Source organism: Oncorhynchus mykiss, chromosome 18 (assembly GCF_057628025.1).
Source record: "Oncorhynchus mykiss isolate SJ-2025 chromosome 18, ASM5762802v1, whole genome shotgun sequence".
NCBI classification, from domain to species: domain Eukaryota; kingdom Metazoa; phylum Chordata; class Actinopteri; order Salmoniformes; family Salmonidae; genus Oncorhynchus; species Oncorhynchus mykiss.
In genome coordinates, this window is record NC_143039.1 from 42,281,478 (window position 1) to 42,302,291 (window position 20,814).

At 44.5% G+C, this 20,814-nt stretch overlaps 1 protein-coding gene across 28 annotated transcripts in view; it reads left to right on the forward strand.

Annotated features, from left to right (window-relative positions):
• The window catches only part of LOC110496062 (plectin), a 200,302-nt gene that overhangs the window by 136,096 nt on the left and 43,392 nt on the right, over positions 1–20,814 (forward strand). For 21 of the 28 annotated variants that reach the window (XM_021571717.3, XM_090208453.1, XM_021571719.3 and 18 more), the window contains 5 exons: positions 3,075–3,136; positions 10,933–11,022; positions 12,593–12,670; positions 13,990–14,082; positions 20,343–20,509. In XM_021571717.3, coding sequence (XP_021427392.3) covers positions 3,075–3,136; positions 10,933–11,022; positions 12,593–12,670; positions 13,990–14,082; positions 20,343–20,509 — 490 coding nt within the window. Of the gene's footprint in view, positions 1–3,074; positions 3,137–9,573; positions 9,589–10,932; positions 11,023–12,592; positions 12,671–13,989; positions 14,083–20,342; positions 20,510–20,814 lie in introns of all 28 variants that reach the window. The other 7 variants (XM_021571716.3, XM_036952534.2, XM_090208446.1 and 4 more) reach the window with 1 other exon arrangement.

The following is a 20,814-nucleotide window of genomic DNA, read 5'->3' on the forward strand; positions in this document are numbered from 1 at the left end:
TGGTAATCAAGCCTACCACTGTATTGTTGTCCGCAAACTTGATGATTGAGTTGGAGGCGTGCATGGCCACGCAGTCATGGTTGAACAGAGAGTACAGGAGAGGGCTCAGAATGCACCCTTGTGGGGCCCCAGTGTTGAGGATTAGCGGGGTGGAGATGTTGTTACCTACCCTCACCACCTGGGGGCGGCCCGTCAGGAAGTCCAGTACCCAGTTGCACAGGGCGGGGTCGAGACCCAGGTTCTCGAGCTTGATGACGAGCTTGGAGGGTATTATGGTGTTAAATGCTGAGCTGTTGTCGATGAACAGCATTCTCACATAGGTATTCCTCTTGTCCAGATGGGTTAGGGCAGTGTGGTTGAGATTGCATCGTCTGTGGACCTATTTGGGCGGTAAGCAAATTGGAGTGGGTCTAGGGTGTCAAAAAGCAAAAGCAGAGACTGCAAACAAATCCCTTTGAATAGGCTATGCTTTAAGCATACAAGGAAACCTGCTCGAAATGTTCAGTGTCCGAAAAGTATGGAGTGTATTAGAAATTAAATCGCAACTATGTGGTGATGATATGGTCCTTGACTAGTCTCTCAAAGCACTTCATGATGACGGAAGTGAGTGCTACGGGCCGGTAGTCGTTTAGCTCCGTTACGTTAGCTTTCTTGGGAACAGGGACAATGGGGGCCCTCTTGAACATGTGGGAACAGCAGACTGGGATAAGGATTGATTGAATATGTCCGTAAACACACCAGCCAGCTGGTCTGCGCATGCTCTGAGGACGCGGCTGGGGATGCCGTCTGGGCCTGCAGCCTTGTGAGGGTTAACACATTTAAATGTTTTCCTCACGTCGGCTGCAGTGAAGGAGAGTCCGCCAGTTTTGGTTGCGGGCTGTGTCAGTGGCACTGTATTGTCCTCAAAGCGAGCAAAAAAGTTCTTTAGTCTGCCTGGGAGCAAGACATCCTGGTCAGTGACGGGGCTGGTTTTCTTTTTGTAATCGGTGATTGACTGTAGACCCTGCCACATACCTCTTGTGTCTGAGCCGTTGAATTGTGACTCTACTTTGTCTCTATACTGACGCTAAGCTTGTTTGATTGCCTTGTGGAGGGAATAGCTACACTGTTTGTATTCGGTCATGTTTCCGGTCACCTTTCCCTGGTTAAAAGCAGTGGTTTGCGCTTTCAGTTTCACGCGAATGCTGCCATCAATCCACGGTTTCTGGTTTGGGAATGTTTTAATCGTTGCTATGGGAACGACATCAATGCACTTTCTAATGAACTCGCTCACCGAATCAGCGTATTCGTCAATGTTGTTGTTGGATGCAATGCGGAACATATCCCAGGACGTGTGATCGGAGCAGTCTTGAAGCGTGGAATCAGATTGGTCGGACCAGCATTGAACAGACCTGAGCGCGGGAGCTTCTTGTTTTAGTTTCTGTCTGTAGGCAGGAAGCAACAAAATTGTGTCGTGGTCAGCTTTTCCGAAAGGAGGGCGGGGGAGGGCCTTATATGCATCGCGGAAGTCAGAATAGCAATGATCCAAGGTTTTACCAGCCCTGGTTGCACAATTGATTGATTGATTGTTGGGGCGGCAGGGTAGCCTAGTGGTTAGAGCGTTGGACTAGTAACCGAAAGGTTGCAAGTTCGAATCCCCGAGCTGACAAGGTACAAATCTGTCGTTCTGCCCCTGAACAGGTAGTTAACCCACTGTTCCTAGGCCGTCATTGAAAATAAGAATTTGTTCTTAACTGACTTGCCTAGTTAAATAAAGGTAAAATAAAAAAAAATAAAAAAAAAATAAAATAAATTGATTGTTGATTGTTTTCAGATTAGCCTTGTTAAAATCCCCAGCTACAATGAATGCAGCCTCAGGATATGTGGTTTCCAGTGTGCAAAAAGTCAAATAAAGTTTGTTCAGGGCCATCGATGTGTCTGCTTGGGGGGGGAAATATATGGCTGTGATTATAATCAGTAATATAATCAGTATAATAATAAAGTCAGGTGAACAGAAGGACTTGAGTTCCTGTATGTTATTGTGGTCACACCACGTCTCGTTAATCATAAGGCATACGCCCCCGCCCCTCTTCTTACCAGAAAGATGTTTGTTTCTATCGGCACGATGCGTGAAGACCAGCTGGCTGCACCGATTCCGTTAGCGTCTCTCGAGTGAGCCATGTTTCCGTGAAGCAACGAACGTTACAGTCTCTGATGTCCCTCTGGAATGCTACCCTTGCTCGGATTTCATCAACCTTGTTGTCAAGAGACTGGACATTGGCGAGTAGTATGCTAGGGAGTGGTGAGCGATGTGCCTGTCTCCAGAGTCTGACCAGAAGACCGCTACGTTTCCCTCTTTTACGACGTCTTTGTTTTGGGTCGCAGGCTGGGATCCATTCCGTTGTCCTGGTGAAAGGCAGAACACAGGATCTGCTTCGGGAAAGTCGTATTCCTGGTCGTACTGATCGAGAGTGGACGTTGCTCTTATATTCAGTAGTTCTTCCCGACTGTATGTAATGAAACCTAAGATTACCTGGGGTACCAATGTAAGAAATTACATGTAAAAGAACAAAAAACTGCATAGTTTCCTAGGAACGCGAAGCGAGGCGGCCATCTCTGTCGGCGCCGGAAGGTACTGATACTACTCATGTCTGCTGCTGGTAGATGTGGATAGTGATAGCAGGACAGTTTTCACTCTTGCCCATAATCAGACATGCGTTGACAGTCCCCTAGAGTTAGTAATCACACGGTGGAATCAAACACAGACCTGAGAAGGGTATTACTCAGGGAGGATGCTCTTCCCAGTTGAGCAGCAAATGGTAACACTGTAAAGTACTCCCCCTCACCCATCTTATGTTACAATTTTTTTGTTCTACATTATTGTCCTCTCTGATCCAGCACTTGGGACAAATGTGTTATGAATGTGAGCATACCACCCCACTTAACTGTATGAACTATCCACACTTTTTGTGATCCCCATAGACATTACCTCACAGACGACAGAATTCTGTAGCTATATAACTCTTGGTCTCTTAATTGAAGTTGAGTCTCTGCATGCTGTTGAGATTGACCATCACTTTCTCTCTGTCCCATAGATGAACGGGACCGGGTACAGAAGAAGACCTTCACAAAATGGGTCAACAAGCACTTGATGAAGGTAAGATGAGGAAATATAACACCTCACATCCCACATCTACTCTAAACTTGACAATAACCAAAGCTGTAATGGGGTGTTCCCCAAAAAAACATGTACAACTAGATTCAGCTCATTGATATTCAATGTGGTCATCTCATCCGTGTATTTTATAGGGGTCCATAATTAATTCAGCAATTTTGTAGGAAAGCAGCTACAAGGGAGTTATAACATTGCAGTGCACGTACATATGTGTACACAAGACAACATACCAGTTTAGGGGCTCATTGAGGAAATCACTTCCAACTAAGGGATTGTGTTCTGTGGCTCTGATCTGGATAGATGAATTACATTCTCAACTGGAATAGGATATGCTGCTAAAATATTAGCGAAGGTTTACTCATTACATGGTAAAGATGGTGTGTGCATCCCAACTGGCCCCCTATTCCCTATACAGTGCATTCAGAAACATTTTGTTATGTTAGAGCCCTATTCTAAAATTTATTAAATTGTTTTTTCCCCCTCATCAACCTACACACAATACCCCATAATAACAAATCAAAAACTGAAATATCACATTTACAGTACCAGTTAAAAGTTTGGACACACCTACTCATTCAAGAGTTTTTCTTTATTTTTACTATTTTCTACATTGTAGAATAATAGTGAAGAAATCAAAACTATGAAATAACACATATGGAATCATATACAGTCGTGGCCAAAAGTTTCGAGAATGACACAGATATACATTTTCACAAAGTCTGCTACCGCAGTTTGTATGATGGCAATTTGCATATACTCCAGAATGCAATGGAGAGTGATCAGATGAATTGCAAGCTGACATCAGGTCAGTGATTCTCTCATTAACACAGGTGTGAGTATTGACGAGGACAAGGCTGGAGATCACTCTGTCATGCTGATTGAGTTTGAATAACAGACTGGAAGCTTCAAAAGGAGGGTGCTTGGAATCATTGTTCTTCCTCTTTCAACCATGGTTACCTGCAAGGAAACACGTGCCGTCATCATTGCTTTGCACAAAAAGGGCTTCACAGGCAAGGATATTGCTGCCAGTAAGATTACACCTAAATCAACCATTTATCGGATCATCAAGAACTTCAAGGAGAGCGGTTCAAATGTTGTGAAGAAGGCTTCAGGGCGCCCAAGAAAGTCCAGCAAGCGCCAGGACCGTCTCCTAAAGTTGATTCAGCTGCAGGATCGGGGCACCACAAGTTCAGAGCTTGCTCAGGAATGGCAACAGGCAGGTGTGAGTGCATCTGCACGCACAGTGAGGCAAAGATTTTTGGAGAATGGCCTGGTGTCAAGAAGGGCAGCAAAGAAGCCACTTCTCTCAAGGAAAAACATCAGAAACAGACTGATATTCTACAAAAGGTACAGAGATTGGACTGCTGAGGACTGGGGTAAAGTAATTTTCTCTGATGACTCCCCTTCCGATTGTTTGGGGCATCCGGAAAAAAGCTTGTCCGGAGAAGACAAGGTGAGCGCTACCAGCAGTCCTGTTTCATGCCAACAGTAAAGCATCCTGAGACCATTCATGTGTGGGGTTGCATTTCAGCCAAGGGAGTGGGCTCACTCACAATTTTGCCTAAGAACACAGCCATGAATAAAGAATGGTACCAACACATCCTCTGAGAGCAACTTCTCCCAGCCATCCAGGAACAATGACGAACAGTGCCTTTTCCAGCATGACGGAGCACCTTGCCATAAGGCAAAAGTGATAACTAAGTGGCTCGGGGAACAAAACATCGATATTTTGGGTCCATGGCCAGGAAACTCCCCAGACCTTAATCCCGTTAAGAACTTGTGGTCAATCCTCAAGAGGCGGGTGGACAAACAATAACGCACAAGTTCTGACAAACTCCAAGCATTGATTATGCAAGAATGGGCTGCCATCAGTCAGGATGTGGCCCAGAAGTTAATTGACAGCTTGCCAGGGCGGATTGCAGAGGTCTTGAAAAAGAAGGGTCAACACTGCAAATATTGACTCTTTGCATCAACTTCATGTAATTGTCAATAAAAGCCTTTGACACTTATGAAATTCTTGTAATTATACTTCAGTATTCCATAGTAACATCTGACAAAAAATATCTAAAGACACTGAAGCAGCAAATCATGAGGTAGTCATCTGGAATGCTTTTCAAACAGTCTTGAAGGAGTTCCCACATATGCTCAGCACTTGTTGGTTCCTTTTCCTTCACTCTGCGGTCCAAATCATCCCAAACCATCTTAATTTGGTTTAGGTCAGATGATTGTAGAGGCCAGGTCATCCGATGCAGCAGCACTCCATCACTCTCCTCCTTGGTCAAATAGCCCATACACAGCATGGAGGTGTCTTTTTGGTCATTGTCCTGTTGGGAAACAAATGATAGTCCCACTAAGCGCAAACCAGATGGGATGGCGTATCGCTGCAGAATGCTGTGGTAGCCATGCTGGTTAAGTGTGCCTTGAATTCTAAATAAATCACAGACAGTGTCACCAGCAAAGCACCCCCACACCATCACAGCTGCTCCTTCACGCTTCACAGAGGGAACCACACATGCGGAGATCATCCGTTCTCCTACTCGGTGTCTCACAAAGACACGGCAGGTGGTACACAAATGTCAAAGTTGGACTCATCAGACCAAAGGACAGATTTCCACCTGCTCACCTGCTCATGTGTCTTGGCCAAGCAAGTCTCTTCTTGTTATTGGTATCCTTTAGTAGTTATCTCCTCTGAATAGTTAACGTTGAGATTTGTCTGTTACTTGAACTCTGTGAAGCATTTATTTGACAAGCAATTTCTGAGGCTGGCAACTCTAATGAACTTATCCTCTGCAGCAGAGGTAACTCTGGGTCTTCCTTTCCTGTGGCGTTTCTCATGAGAGACAGTTTCATCATAGCGCTTGATGGTTTTTGCGACTGCACTTGAAGAAAATGTCAAAGTTCTTGAAATTGTCTGACTGACTGACCTTCATGTCTTAAAGTAATGATGGATTGTCATTTCTCTTTGCTTATGTGAGCTGTTCTTGCCATAATTTGGACTTGGTCTTTTACCAAATAGGGCTATTATTCTGTATACCACCCCTACCTTGTCACAATCCAACTGATTGGCTCAAACGCATTAAGAAGGAAATAAATTCCACAAATTAACTTTTAACAAGGCACACCTGTTAATTGAAATGCAATCCAGGTGACTACCTCATGAAGCTGGTTAAGAGAGTGCCAAGAGTGTGCAAAGCTGTCATCAAGGCAAAGGGTGGCTAGTTTAAAGAATCTCAAATATAACATATTTTTTAGGTTTAACACATTTTTGGTTACTACAGGTTTCCATATGTGTTATTTCATAGTTTTGATGTCTTCACTATTACTCTACAATGTAGACATTTTTTTGAAATAAAGAAAAATGTGTGTGTGTCCAAACTTTTGACAGGTACTGTACATAAGTATTCAGACCATTTGTTGAAGCACCTTTGGCAGCGCTTACAGCCTTGAGTCTTCTTGGGAATGACACTACAAGCTTGGCACACCTGTATTTGGGGAGTCTCCCATTCTTCTCTGCAGATCCTCTCAAGCTCTGTCAGGTTGGATGGGGAGCGTCGCTGCACAGCTATTTTCAGGTCTCTCCAGAGGTGTTCAATTGGGTTCAAGTCCGGGCTCTGGGTGGGCCACTCAAGGACATTGAGACTTGTCCCGAAGCTACTCCTGCGCTGTCTTGGCTGTGTGCTTACGGTCATTGTCCTGTTGGAAGGAGAACCTTTGCCCCGGTCTGAATTCCTGAGCGCTCTGGAACAGGTATTCATCAAGGACCTCTCTGTACTTTGCTCTGTTCATCTTTCCCTTGATCCTGACTAGTCTCCCAGTCCCTGCCACTGAAAAACATCCCCACAGCATGGTGCTGCCACCACCATGCTTCACCATAGGGATGGTACCAGGTTTCCTCCAGACGTGATGCTTGGCATTCAGGCCAAAGAGTTCAATCTTGGTTTCATCATGTGCCTTTTTACTGAGGAGTGGCTTCTGTCTGGCCACTCTATCATAAAGGCCTGATTGGTGGAGTGCTGCAGAGATGGTTGTCCTTCTGGTAGGTTCTAGCTGTTTTAGCTGTTTTAACATCATCATTATGTGGTGTTGTGTGTAGATTGATGAGAAAATACATAATTGAATCAATTTTAGAATAAGATTGTAACGTAACAAAATGTGGAAAAAGTCAGGGTGTCTGAATACTTTCCGAATGCCCTAGTCAAAAGTAGAGCACTATATAGGTAATAGGGTGCCATTTGGGACGTAGCCAGGGGGCCTTGTTTTCTGTCAGTGGCCGCAGATTAATGTTTCTGTTATGAGTCGCTACTCTGACTGACTGGAGGGCACGCGGTGCAAAGCTTCTTGCTAATGCATGCTCTCTGCCTCTTGGCAAACTGTTGAACAAAAGCTTTTGAAAATGCATCAATTGATCATATGAGCAGGAAATAGTTTTTTTTAATTTCATTGCTGCAATTACAGCATGTTTTTTGACTCATCTTGGTTCACTCAAAGCCCACAGCTGTTCACATGATAGCGACTTTGAAAACGGCAAGATAGGAAAAAAACTAATGTTGACCATTAGGTTGATTTAGAAGCAAATTTGGTCAAATATTTGATGTTCTGTCCAACCGTCCATCTCTGAATCTACTTTTGATGTAGACGGAACCATAATGATACTGTATAACGATGCCAATGGCCAAATTACTGCATCCATCCGTTACTACAATTATCACTGCTTGAGCAGTTTGTTAAGTGCAGACTATTAGGGGTCTACTTAACGATAACTGTAGATAAGTGAAAGGACCTCGGATGGCCTGAGATGTCCTAGAGAGCCTGTACAATGGTTCCCATGCAGGCCACTGTCATATTTCTATAGTGGCAGTCACAAAAACATATTTTTGGTTGCTTGTTGTTGTAGTGTCTATGGCAAGAAGAGGAAAACACAGGCCTGTGGCGCTGTATTAATAGTATGAATCATCAGGCATTCCTCAAACAGAAGCTTGGTTTACATAAAAAAGACTTGGGAAACCACTGTACTTTTACTGGAAAATATGGATATGCACCATACATTTCCATTGTGACTCACATCGTCTCCCAAATAAGATTTGGAGCTGCGTGGAAAATAAACACCCTACTTGTGCTAAAAACATATTTTCGTACCAGTTTTGATTTTGTTCTCAGCACAATGGCAGTACGTACACGCATGCTATTTCTGTGCTATGTGTGGGAATGAGTCACAAGCATCTGGTCTCGCTTTAGCTCTATGAAGGAGAGCAAGGCGGGCTGGAGTTTTGGGCATGGGTCATGTTCCGCACACATCTGGCCCACAGACAGTCTGGCTTCTGGGGCTGTAATGTGCGTCCCAAATGGCACCCTGTTCCCTATATAGTGCGCTACTTTGGACCCGGACCCATAGGGCACAGCTCAAAAGTAGTGCACAATATAGAGAATAGGGTGGTATTTGGGACGTAGCCCTGCAGTGGGCAGACTGAGCGAGAGAGCACCAGGGTGGAGGTGATGGACCCCTGAGGGTTTCTGGCTACTGGGACACATTACAGAGTTTTCAATTCGTTTCTATTGGAGAGATGTTTATGTTACTCTCAGTAAATGCTGAGGTCCCTAGCAAGGGACTCTATGGGCCTCGTACAGTATGGATGGACAGTTGCTGCTGCTATCCCACCCTCCTCAGAAGAGGGTGGAATATACTGTTTATAGGGACTGTGTCAGTGAACAGAAAATGTGGGACTTCACATATTTGAAACAATGTGGAATCAACCAACTAACTAAACCATCCCAGCAGTCTGCTGTACTGCATGTCATTGCTGAACCAGAGAAGTCAAAGTAAGGAGTCTCTATTTCCTTCTTCTTCTTTTTGTTTTTCACCTGTGAACTCAAGTGTGTCAAACTCTGTGTGAAATGTCTGTGCGATTCATGCGATAGGGGCGTAGATATCCTCTGGCACGGGGACGGTTGTCCTGAGTTGGTACTCCATTGTAAAGGAAATCCCTCTCATGTATATGCAGTGGACCTGTGTGGTTCGGGGCTTTGGCTGCCCCCGGGCTGTTTGGGCCTTGTTCAGAAAAGGACCATGGGATTAACTGGGAGAGAGATACACAGGTCTAGTTGTGGATCATTGCCTGTCAGACACTCCTGAGGGCTGTTGTTCATGCAAAGTCAAATGGGACACCGCACTCTTCTTATGGTCTTTTTCACTATGGTGAAATATAAATTCAAGTTCAGTGCCTACATCTTACTCTGACAAACTATTTTACATATGATTGGCATGATACGAAAACAAAAGCATTCAGCAATACTGTGTTTTACCCAAACAGTCTGTCTTTTTTAACATCTCTCCAACTGTCAGTCAAATGAACGTCTACCTTTTTGCTCATTCTACTTTCCTCTCCTCCGTTTCTCATCCTGTCTTTCCATCCTTCCATCAGCACTGGAGAGCAGAGGTAGGTGCAGACGGTCTGTGAGCCTGTTCAGAGTGCTGAGTGGACGTGCATTCTTTTCTGCATGGGTTTCTTTTGCTGCTCCTCTCCTTAGGCGTTCTAGCCGGGCACCTAAATCTCTAACCTCTGTCCTGTCTGTGTCTCTTTCCCTCCTCTCTTAACTTCCTAATGTAATCGCTGCTTCAGCCTCTCTGCAGAGTAAAGTGTCCAGAGCATGTCCCATCAAACCAATCTGGCAATTGCTTAGGCCTAAGTGCTATTTTATTAGGAGGCATATGAAAGATACCCTATTATCAAATGAACTCTCAAAAACATTGAAACGTTTGACTTTGGACAAAGTCACTGTAATTGCTACAGCAGGAGGTCGTGTGACCCTTTTTATACGTTGCATAGCTATTAGTTTATATCAAATTAGGATAAGAAGATAAACAAGTAGTTTTATTTTTACCTTTATTTAACTAGGCAAGTCAGTTAAGACTTACAATGACGGCCTAGGAACAGTGGGTTAACTGCCTTGTTCAGGGGGAGAAGGACAGATTTTTACCTTGTCAGCTCGGGGATTCGATCTTGGAACCTTTTGGTTACTAGTCCAACGCTCTAACCACTAGGTTACCTGCCGCCCCAAATCAATCAATCTGTAAATCAAAATGTTTAAAGTAAACTATTCAGGTCACTCATCTAAGGCAGTGGTTCCCAACCAGGGATACTAGGACCCCTAGGGGTACTTGAGAAGCCTCATGAGAACATAGAACATGTAAAATGCACATGAGGGGGTACTTTAAGGGTACTCCAGCCAGAGCAAATATCACTTAGTGGTACAGTAACCAAAAAAGTTGGCAACCACTGACCTAAGCAATGCATCTTCAGATTCTCAGACAAACTGGCTGTGTGTGAGTAGTATAGTGTGAATACAATCAAGAGATACTAACTGATACAGACAGAGATACTGTTACATTACTAGAGGTTTCTTTAGTTTCAAATACAATGGGGACTCCAGTCTGCCAAAATAGTGATTGCTGGAGTGTCTTTAGCCTGAATGACTTAGAAATAGCAAACGTCTTGGTTATTAGTTATTATGGAAAATTGCAGGGCTCTCAGTTTGATTCCTAATCCCTGATTATATTGTCAAGAACAGTGTTGTTTCTTCACGAACAGAGCTTTTCTAAGCACCGGTCTTGTTAGATCACGAGTATTTACAGTACGTAAGCAGTATTCATTCCTCATCCTCACAGCTGATCAGCTTATAGATAACAGAGAAACCCTTCAAGTGCATTGAACCATAATGAATCCACTGTGTCTCTCTGTGAATAGTCTCTAACTGTCTCTCTTGACCTTTCCCCTCCCCAGGCCCAGCGGCATATCACTGACCTGTACGAGGACCTCCGAGATGGACACAACCTCATCTCCCTGCTGGAGGTGCTCTCTGGAGAGACACTGGTGAGTCCCTGTAACCTTTGCCCTCTGGCTGGAAGGAGGACCTCTGTTTCTGCTACAACCTTCTTTCCCAACCTCTCATTTCCTTCTGTCCCTTTCCCCCATCCTACTCACATCAGTTGCTTTTCAGTCCATTATACTATAATATTTTAATTAGTCATGATGATGCATTAGATCTTTTGTAGTCTTTCCTATACTTGATGTAATACACAACCTGGGCTGGTAGGTTTTGTTTTCACCACCTTCTTGCATGTGTTGAAACTCAATACAGTACATGCTTAAGAATGCCTCACGATTTGACTTAACCTATCCATGGCACTGATTTGAAGTTGTTTTTGGTATAAGTAATATCTCATAGCATTAATTTAACACAAATTTCATAATTTGCTTCTCTAACCTTTTCGACACTTGTTTGACCCCTGTTTTTCCTTTTCTAATTCCTTTCTTGCCCTGACCTTTGCCCCCCTTTGCTTCTGCCTCTTCTCTTGCTATGGTCTTGCTGTGATAGCCGAGGGAGCGTGACGTTGTCAGGAACTCGCGGTTGGTGAGTGGGCCTGGACTGTATAGCGCCTCCTCGGGCGTGGCATCTGTCACTCCCCCAGGTGGCTGCCGGGTTGTGCATGTTGATGTCACCTCCTTGTCTCTGTGTCCGCAACGTCGTCGTCCTCTCATCTGTTGAAGAGCGTTCAGAGACTTGGGATGTGTCCCAAATTGCACCCTATTCCCTACATAATGCACTATTTTTAACCAGAACCCTATGGGCCATGTTCATAAGTAGTAAACTATATAGGGAATAGGGTGCCATTTGGGTCATTAAGTAGGGAATGCAGATGTAAGATGATCGTTTTTGTGTTTTCCCATGGATTTGGGGATATTGTGTGGTAAATTACTGGTAGTGCCTAGTCATTGTGTGTTGATAACCTATGAGTGGAGTAGGTGCTTTAGAAGGCATTTAGTCATCTTTAGTTACTTATTAGAAACATGATGAATAAAGCTGGGATATTTCCTTCAGTTTCAGCACTAGATCATTTCATGGCCAGTCTGCTAGTTCCATCTGTGTCTGCTAGTTCCATCCAAGTCTTAGCATATTAGTCTGAGGTCTCAGAAAGAGATGCAGGCATCCGGTCATTTGACCCAACTTACTGTAAACCAAGCCAATAAGAGATCGACCTGTATGGTAGATGAGCTTGTGATTGGATGAGAGCTTGTGACTTGCTGCACCTGTGCATGTAATGGTGGACCAGATATGTCTCCTGAACACTTGACCATTATCTCTCGAGATTGAGAAGCATAAAGACTCTAATCACTGCTGCTTGGCTCCAGGTATCTGCTTGGTAAGAGTGGATTGTGTTGTAGATCAAAGTGTGATCATGTCATTTAGGTATCATTTCTCTACAAAAAAAATAATATACTGTATATAGGACCAAGACTGCTGCTTGTAATCCATATACAATGTTTTCTCAGTCAGAAATACCTTGTCTCCAGTCATGGGGCCTGCTCTTCCCTGTCCTATTGGTACTGAATGTGTGTTTTCATCTCCCTCTAAAGTTCAATCTCTTCTCACATTTCACAGCCCAGGGAGAAGGGGCGCATGCGCTTCCACAAACTGCAGAATGTACAGATCGCACTGGACTTCCTCAAACACAGACAGGTACAGTGTGATGATTAAATGGATCAATATATCTATGTATTTTAAGTTAAAAAAACTTCTCACTTGAACTGATTCTGATAATGTAATCTAACAGTCCCAATACCTTATAACAGAGGTGGGACCAAGTCATTGTTTTACAAGTCACAAGTAAGTCTCAAGTCTTAGTCCTAAGTCAAGTCCCAAGTCAAGACAGGCAAGTCCAAGTCAAGTCTCAAGTCAAGACCGTCAAGTATCAAGTCGAGTCCTAGGTCCTAAACTTTGAGTTTCGAGTCCTAAACAAGTCATAATGTGCTCTTCACAAATCATGAGTGCTTTTAAAAATATCTCTAGATATCTACTTTCCAAATAAACATATTTCCATGGAATAACGTGGGTAGCCATGAGAAAGACCCCCCCCCCCCCCCCCCCCCCCCCCAATAGGGATCGACTATCGAGGATCGCTACTGGGCGCAATCGGGCGATGCAGGCTTGGACATAATCGCCCAATCTTAACACACACACACACACACACACACTCTGTGTGGTTACAGTAGGCTAACGTATGTCAATGGTTTTAGGAACAGCAGTAACATCAGGCAGGATTTAGGCTACCAACTGCCTAGCCAGTTGTAGCTCAATCTCGGGTGCAATGATCACGTTCCCGCACTGACTGACTGTGTGGAGGCTCATTGATTTAACGTTCATTTAGCCAACATGCTACACTAGTAAAGTTATAAATTATATAGCTGTTGGCTATATTAGCCACGACTTACCGTTCTTTGTGCAGCTTCAAATGTCGAACAAAGTTGGAAATTGTTGCGCCTCCGTCTGCAATTTTCTTCCCGCATGTTTTGCAAGTTGCAATCCGTTTTTTGTTGATACAGCATCGTCTTTATACCCGAAAATAATAATTTTGGGGATCATCTTTCCAAGGGCTCCACCTGAATTCACCCGCCGACGTTCCTCTGCACTGCAACGCACAACATTTTCTCAGCCGGCATAATGTGATTGGCTGCTGTCCGATTCAAACTGTAATCCGTTAAATGAAGAGTTTATGCGCTGCACACTTTTTTAAATAGCATACTTTTTTATATTTGGGCTTGGGGAGGGTATGAAGTCGAGTCATAAGTCTCAAGTCCAAGTCAAGTCACGAGTCATTGATGTTAAAGTCAAAGTCGAGTTGCAAGTCATCATATTTGTGACTCGAGTCTGACTCGAGTCCAAGTCATGTGACTCGAGTCCACACCTCTGCCCTATAATTCATTAGCTAACCATTTAGATATAAATGAATCTAGTGGACCATAAGATAGTTGTACATACTTGTGTCCCATTTGTGACAGGTCAAACTGGTCAACATCAGAAATGATGACATCGCTGATGGAAACCCCAAGCTGACCCTGGGCCTGATATGGACCATCATCCTTCACTTCCAGGTATGTCATGCTTCACTCATAACATAAAACAAACCAATATGTTTATTATTATTCAAATGATAGGCCTAGGCCAGGGTGATGCGATCTAGGTAAAACATCCTATAACCTGCTTGTTACACTACACGGTGTAGTACTACAAAGTATGTGGACACCTGCTCGTCGAACATCTCATTCCAATATCATGGGCATTAATAATGAGTTGGTCCCCTTTTGCTGCTATAATAGCCTCCACTCTTATGGGAAGGCTTTCCACTAGATGTTGGAACATTGCTGCGGGGACTTGCTTCCATTCAGCCACAAGAGCGTTACTGAGGTCGGGCACTGAGGTCAGGCACTGATGTTGGGCGATTAGGCCTGGCTCGCAGTCAGCATTCCAATCAATCAAATTTCAATCAAATGTATTTATAAAGCCCTATTTACATCAGCTGATGTCACAAAGAAGTATACAGAAACCCAACCTAAAACCTCAAACAGCAAGCAATGCAGAGGTAGAAGCATGGTGGCTGTGAAAAACTCCCTAGAAAGAGAGGAACCAGGCACTGAGGGTGGCCAGTCCTCTTCTGGCTGTGCCGGGCGGAGATTATAACAGTACCAAAATGTTCATAGATGACCAGCAGGGTCAAATAATAATAACAGTGGTTTTAGAGTGTGCAACAGGTCAGCACCTCAGGAGTAAATGTCAGTTGGCTTTTCATAGCCGATTATTCAGAGTTAGAGACAGCAGGTGCGGTAGAGCGAGAGAGTTGAAAACAGCAGGTCCGGGACAAGGTAGCACGTCCCGTGAACAGGTCAGGGTTCCCTAGCCGCAGGCAGAACAGTTGAATCTGGAGCAGCAGCACGACCAGGTGGACTGGGGACAGCAATAAGTCATCAGGCCAGGTAGTCCTGAGGCATGATCCTAGGACTCAGGTCCTCCGGGAGAAGAGAAAGAGAGCGAGAGAAAGAGAGAGAATTAGAGGGAGCATACTTAAATTCACACAGGACACCGGATAAGACAGGAGAACTACTCCAGATATAACATACTGAGCCAAGCCCCCCGACACAAACTATTGCAGCATAGTTACTGGAGTCTGAAACAGGAGGGGTCGGGAGACACTGTGGCCCCGTCCGACTATACCCCCAGACAGGGCCAACAGGCAGGATATAACCCCACCCACTTTGCCAAGCCCAGCCCCCCACCACTAGAGGGATATCTTCAACCACCAACTTACTACCCTGAGACAAGGTCGAGTATAGCCCACGAAGATCTCCCCCACGGCGCAAATCCGGACAAGAAGATCACGTCAGGGACTAAACCCTCTCAAGTGACGCATCCCTCGTAGGGACGGCATGGAAGAGCACTAGTAGGACAGTGACTCAGCCCTCGTAATAGGGTTAGAGGCAGAGAATCCCAGTGGAGAGAGGGGAACCGGCCAGGCAGAGACAGCAAGGGTGGTCCGTTACTCCAGTGCCTTTCCATTCACCTTCACACCCCTGGGCCAGACTACACTCAATCATAGGACTTACTGAAGATATGAGTCTTCACTAGAGACTTAAAGGTCTCCCAGGCAGAACATGTCATAAAAATTGAGTTCTATAGGAGAAAGGCCTGCCTCCAGCTGTTTGCTTAGAAATTATAGGGACAATAAGGAGGCCTGCGTTTTGTGACCGTAGCGTACGTGTAGGTATCTACGGCGGGACCAAATCGGAAAGATGGGTAGGAGCAAGCCCATGTAATGCTTTGTAGGTTATCAGTAAAACCTTGAAATCAGCCCTAGCCTAACCAGGAAGCCGGTGTAGAGAGGCTAGCACTGGAGCAAAATGATCAAATTTGTGGGTTCTAGTCAAGATTCTAGCAGCCATGTTTAGCACTAACTGAAGTTTATTTAGTGCTTTATCCAGGTAGCCGGAAAGTAGAGCATGGCAGAAGTCTAATCTAAATTCAGCAAAAAAAGAAACGTCCCTTTGTCAGGACCCTTTCTTTCAAAGATAATTCGTAAAAATCCATAGAACTTCACAGATCTTCATTGTAAAGGGTTTAAACACTGTTTCCCATGCTTGTTCAATGAACCATAAACAATTAATGAACATGCACCCGTGGAACGGTCATTAATACACTAACAGCTTACAGACAGTAGGCAATTAAGGTCACTGTTATGAAAACTTAGGACACTAAAGAGGATTTTCTACTGACTCTGAAAAACACCAGAAGAAAGATGCCCAGGGTCCCTGCTCATCTGCGTGATGAATGCTGCAAGGAGGCATGAGGACTGCAGATGTGGCAAGGGCAATAAATTGCCATGTCTGTACTGTGAGATGCCTAAGACAGCGCTATAGGCAGACAGGACGGACAGCTGATCGTCCTCACAGTGGCAGACCACGTGTAACAACACCTGCACAGGATCGGCACATCCGAACATCACACCTGCAGGACAGGTACAGGATGGCAACAACAACTGCCCGAGTTACACCAGGAATGCACAATCCCTCCATCAGTGCTCAGACTGTCCGCAATAGGCTGAGAGAGGCTGGACTGAGGGATTGTAGGCCTGTTGTAAGGCAGGTCCTCACCAGACATCACCGGCAACAACATCGCCTATGGGCACAAACCCACCGTCGCTGGACCAGACAGGACTGGCAAAAAGTGCTCTTCACTGATGAGTCGTGGTTTTGTCTCACCAGGGTTGATGGTCGGATTCACTTTTATTGTCGAAGGAATGAGCGTTACACCGAGGCTTGTACTCTGGAGCAGGATCAATTTGGAGGTGTAGGGTCTGTCATGTTCTGAGGCGGTGTGTCACAGCATCATCGGACTGAGCTTGTTGTCATTGCAGGGAATCTCAACACTGTGCGTTGCAGGGAAGACATCCTCCTCCCTCATGTGGGTACCCTTCCTCCAGGCTCATCCTGACATAACACTCCAGCATGACAATGCCACCAGCCATACTGCTCGTTCTGTGCGTGATTTCCTGCAAGACTGGAAAAAATGGAAAATTCATCCCAAAGATGTTCAATGGAGTTGAGGTCGAGGCTCAGTGCAGGCCAGTCAAGTTCTTCCACATCAAACTCGTCAAACCTTTTCTGTTTGAACCTTGCTTTGTGCACAGGGGCTTGTCATGCTGAAACAGTAAAGGGGCTTCCCCAAACTGTTGCCACAAAGTTGGAAGCACAGAATCGTCTTGAATGTCATTGTACTGTGCATTCGTATAGTATTCAGAGTCTTCTGAATACTTTTGTAAGGTATTTCATTTTTAAATTTCTTTTAAATTTGCAAAAATTTCTAAAAACCTGTTTTTGCTTTGTCATTATGGGGTATTGTGTGTAGATTGATGAGGGGGAAAACAATTGAATCTGTTTTAGAATAAGGCTGTAACTTAACAAAATGTGGAAAAAGTAAAGGGGTCTGAATACTTTCCGAATGCGCTATATACTGTAGCGTTAATATTTCCCTTCAATGGAACTAAGGGGTCCAGCCTGAATCATGAAAAACAACCCCAGACCATTATTCCTCCTCCACCAAACTATACAGTTTGCACTGCATTCGGGCAGGCAGCGTTCTCCTGGCATCCGCCAAACCCATATTAGTCCGTAAGACTGCCAGATGGTGAAGCGTGATTCATCACTGCAGACAAGGTATTTCCACTGCTCCAGAGTCCAATGGCGGGAGCTTTACACCACTCTAGCCGACACTTGGCATTGCGCATGGTGATCTTAGGCTCGTGTGCGGCTGCTCGGCCATGGAAACGTATTTCATAAAGCTCCTGACGAACAGTTCTTGTGCTGACACTGCTTCCCGAGGCTATTTGAAACTCAGTAGTGTGTGTTGCAACCAAGGACAGACAATGTTTGCGTGCTACGCGCTTCAGCACTCGGCGGTCCCATTCTGTGAGTTTGTGTGGCCTACCACTTCGCAGCTGAGCCGTTGTTACTCCTAGACATTTCCATTTCACAATAGCAGCACTTACAGTCGACCGGGGCAGCTCCAGCAGGGCAGAAATTTGATGAACTGACTTTTTGGAAAGGTGGCATCCTATTACATTGCCACGTTGAAAGTCACTGAGCTCTTCAGTAAGGCTATTCTACTGCCAATGTTTGTCTATGGAGATTGCATGAATGTGTGCTCGATTCTATACACCTGTCAGCAACAGGTGTGGCTTACATAGCTGAATCCACTAATTTGAAGGGGTGTCCACATACATTTTACCATGTAGTGTATATTTCACCTGGAAGGATCATTTCTGATCCTTGCCTGCAGTAGTAGGGAAAGCTACAGTAGTACATTATGACTTTTCTGGGTCAACTAATCAACTCCAATCCCACCGCTTCTGTTGATAGAGCAGATATGGGTCCAATTAAATTATTCAAAAAAATCTGCCTCTTTTGGGATTTGGCACCCGCTGTCTATACATAACTCAGCTACTCATTATTCCCATATGTCTGAAGAATTTCAGACCAAACATCGAAAAAACATATTGAAACTCTCATACCATGTGAGGTTTTCATCCTCAATATAACTCAATAAAGGATGGAAATGATTTCTCCCCAAATGGGAGATGCTTGGGAGTATTTGGTTATTTGTTTAGCAGTTGAGAGTATTTAGAAATATGGAAAAAGAAGGGCAAGGAGATTCTTTGATTCTATAATGGATATACTGGTTATACTGGGATTACCATCATGTGGAATTCCGTCCACTCCAGGGTGACTCAGTGTTTCCCGTGGGGAGGCAAGAAAGAGAGTTGGGTGTGGCAGGTAGCGGATATAAGCATTTCAACGAGTCCCACCATTGGCTACACTCAGAGGAATCTGACTTCGTCCCAAATGGCACCCTATTCCCTATGTAGTTCACTACTTAGGCCCACAGGCACAACATGATTATCCTGTTGTTTACGGTTGGATGCCTTGATGAAGTGGAAGGAAGCAGGAATCTCTAGATTCTCATAAAGGCAAATTGATGTTTCCGTGTGGTGTGTGTGAGTCACATCATGAGTACCTACATAGAAGTGTGGTTCCCCCACTTCAGAGAAGAAGGGAGAGGGATGGTAAGGCCTACATTTTTCCTCTCTCCACCTCTTTCCTTCAAAAAAGCCAGAAAGTGATATTAGAACCACTGACAGTGTTCCACCACCGGCCAAACATTGAAAGTCACATTGGTCATAAAGCAATCTTTCTTGTTCCAATAAGGTTCTATAAAGTGTCCTTTTTATGACTAAAAGTGACCACTACTCCATGGACCATCCATTTTTTATTTGGTTGTTTTATTTTTGGTGGTTGAGAGGGGAGGCAATACATTCATTATTTAACAATGCATTGAACAAACACAGTATGCAATGCACACATAGTATTGAGCATCGAGTAACAGCAACAAAACACTAAAGTAAACACAGCTTCACCATTTATCTTAAGTTACCTCAGTATTGTTGAAGCTTCCTGTAGATGCAGTAGTTATCATCTCGCTCTCCAGAAGGAAATAGACTGCTGAGAGATTCTCAAGGCTGTACCTGTGACTAATAGCTTTATCTTCCAACGTCGTTTAAACAGGAATTCGCTGCAGGAATTCACTGCACCTTATTCAATTCTGTGCCCCATGGATGTTTTCACTCTCACAACTTGGATTCTGCAACCAGGAACATAAAGCTGTTTGGGGTGTTTTCACAGCAGCAAACTGCAATGGATTTTATAATAATTTTGCATCTGACTGTTGGTTTTTGAGGTTGAAAATGTGAGTCATCTTAAGCCTGGATCAAGTCAAGTTGCTTATTGGGAAAAAGGTTTCCCTGCCTTTGAAATCAATGCATTATGATTATACCAAAGCACGCAGAGTTCTCTTCCGTTATGTTCCCTTTATCCACAGCCCATAACCCTTTTTTCCAACCCACCACACCTTGAACCATCTATAACACTGTTATTCAGTCCTGGGGACCTATAAGGTGTGCAAGCTTTTGTTTAAGCCCAGTTCTAACACACCTGATTCAAATAATTAACTAATCGTCAAATTAGTTAAATCAGTTCCAGGCTGTATCACAGCCGCCGTGATTGGGAGTCCCTTAAGGCGGTGCACAATTGGCCCAGCACCGTCCGAAATAAGGTTTGTCCGGGGTAGGACGTCATTTTAAATACGAATTTGACTGACTTGCCTAGTTAAATAAAGGTTCAACAACAAAAAAAATAAAGATGTGTTAGTTCTACTAGAATTGAACAAAAGCCTGTATACCCTATGGATCCTCAGGACCATGATTAAAGAACACTTTATAGCCTGCCTCACCAATACCCCCCGCCCCCAGATCTCCGACATCCAGGTGAATGGCCAGTCAGACGACATGACGGCCAAGGAGAAGCTGCTGCTGTGGTCCCAGCGCATGGTGGAGGGATACCAGGGGATGCGCTGCGACAACTTCACCACCAGCTGGAGGGACGGCAAGCTCTTCAACGCCGTCATACACAAACACAGGTGAGATGCAGCCTTGAAGGATTGAGGTGATCTGACTGGGACTTGAGGACATCCTGGGTGTCACAGGGGGGAAGTTGTGCCAGGGGGATACATGGACATCCAAGAACACATTTTTTTAAGCCTAACCACTATGTGAATTCATGCGATTGCCTGGACCTGCTATAATATATGTCCTTGGGACATAGTGAACCCCTGTGCTCCTCGTAAGGCTCCACCTACATGTTACATTTGACATGTATTACTGTACATACAAAGATAGAAATGTGAATTTCATATTCACTGTCACGCTGCAGAAAGCCTGACCT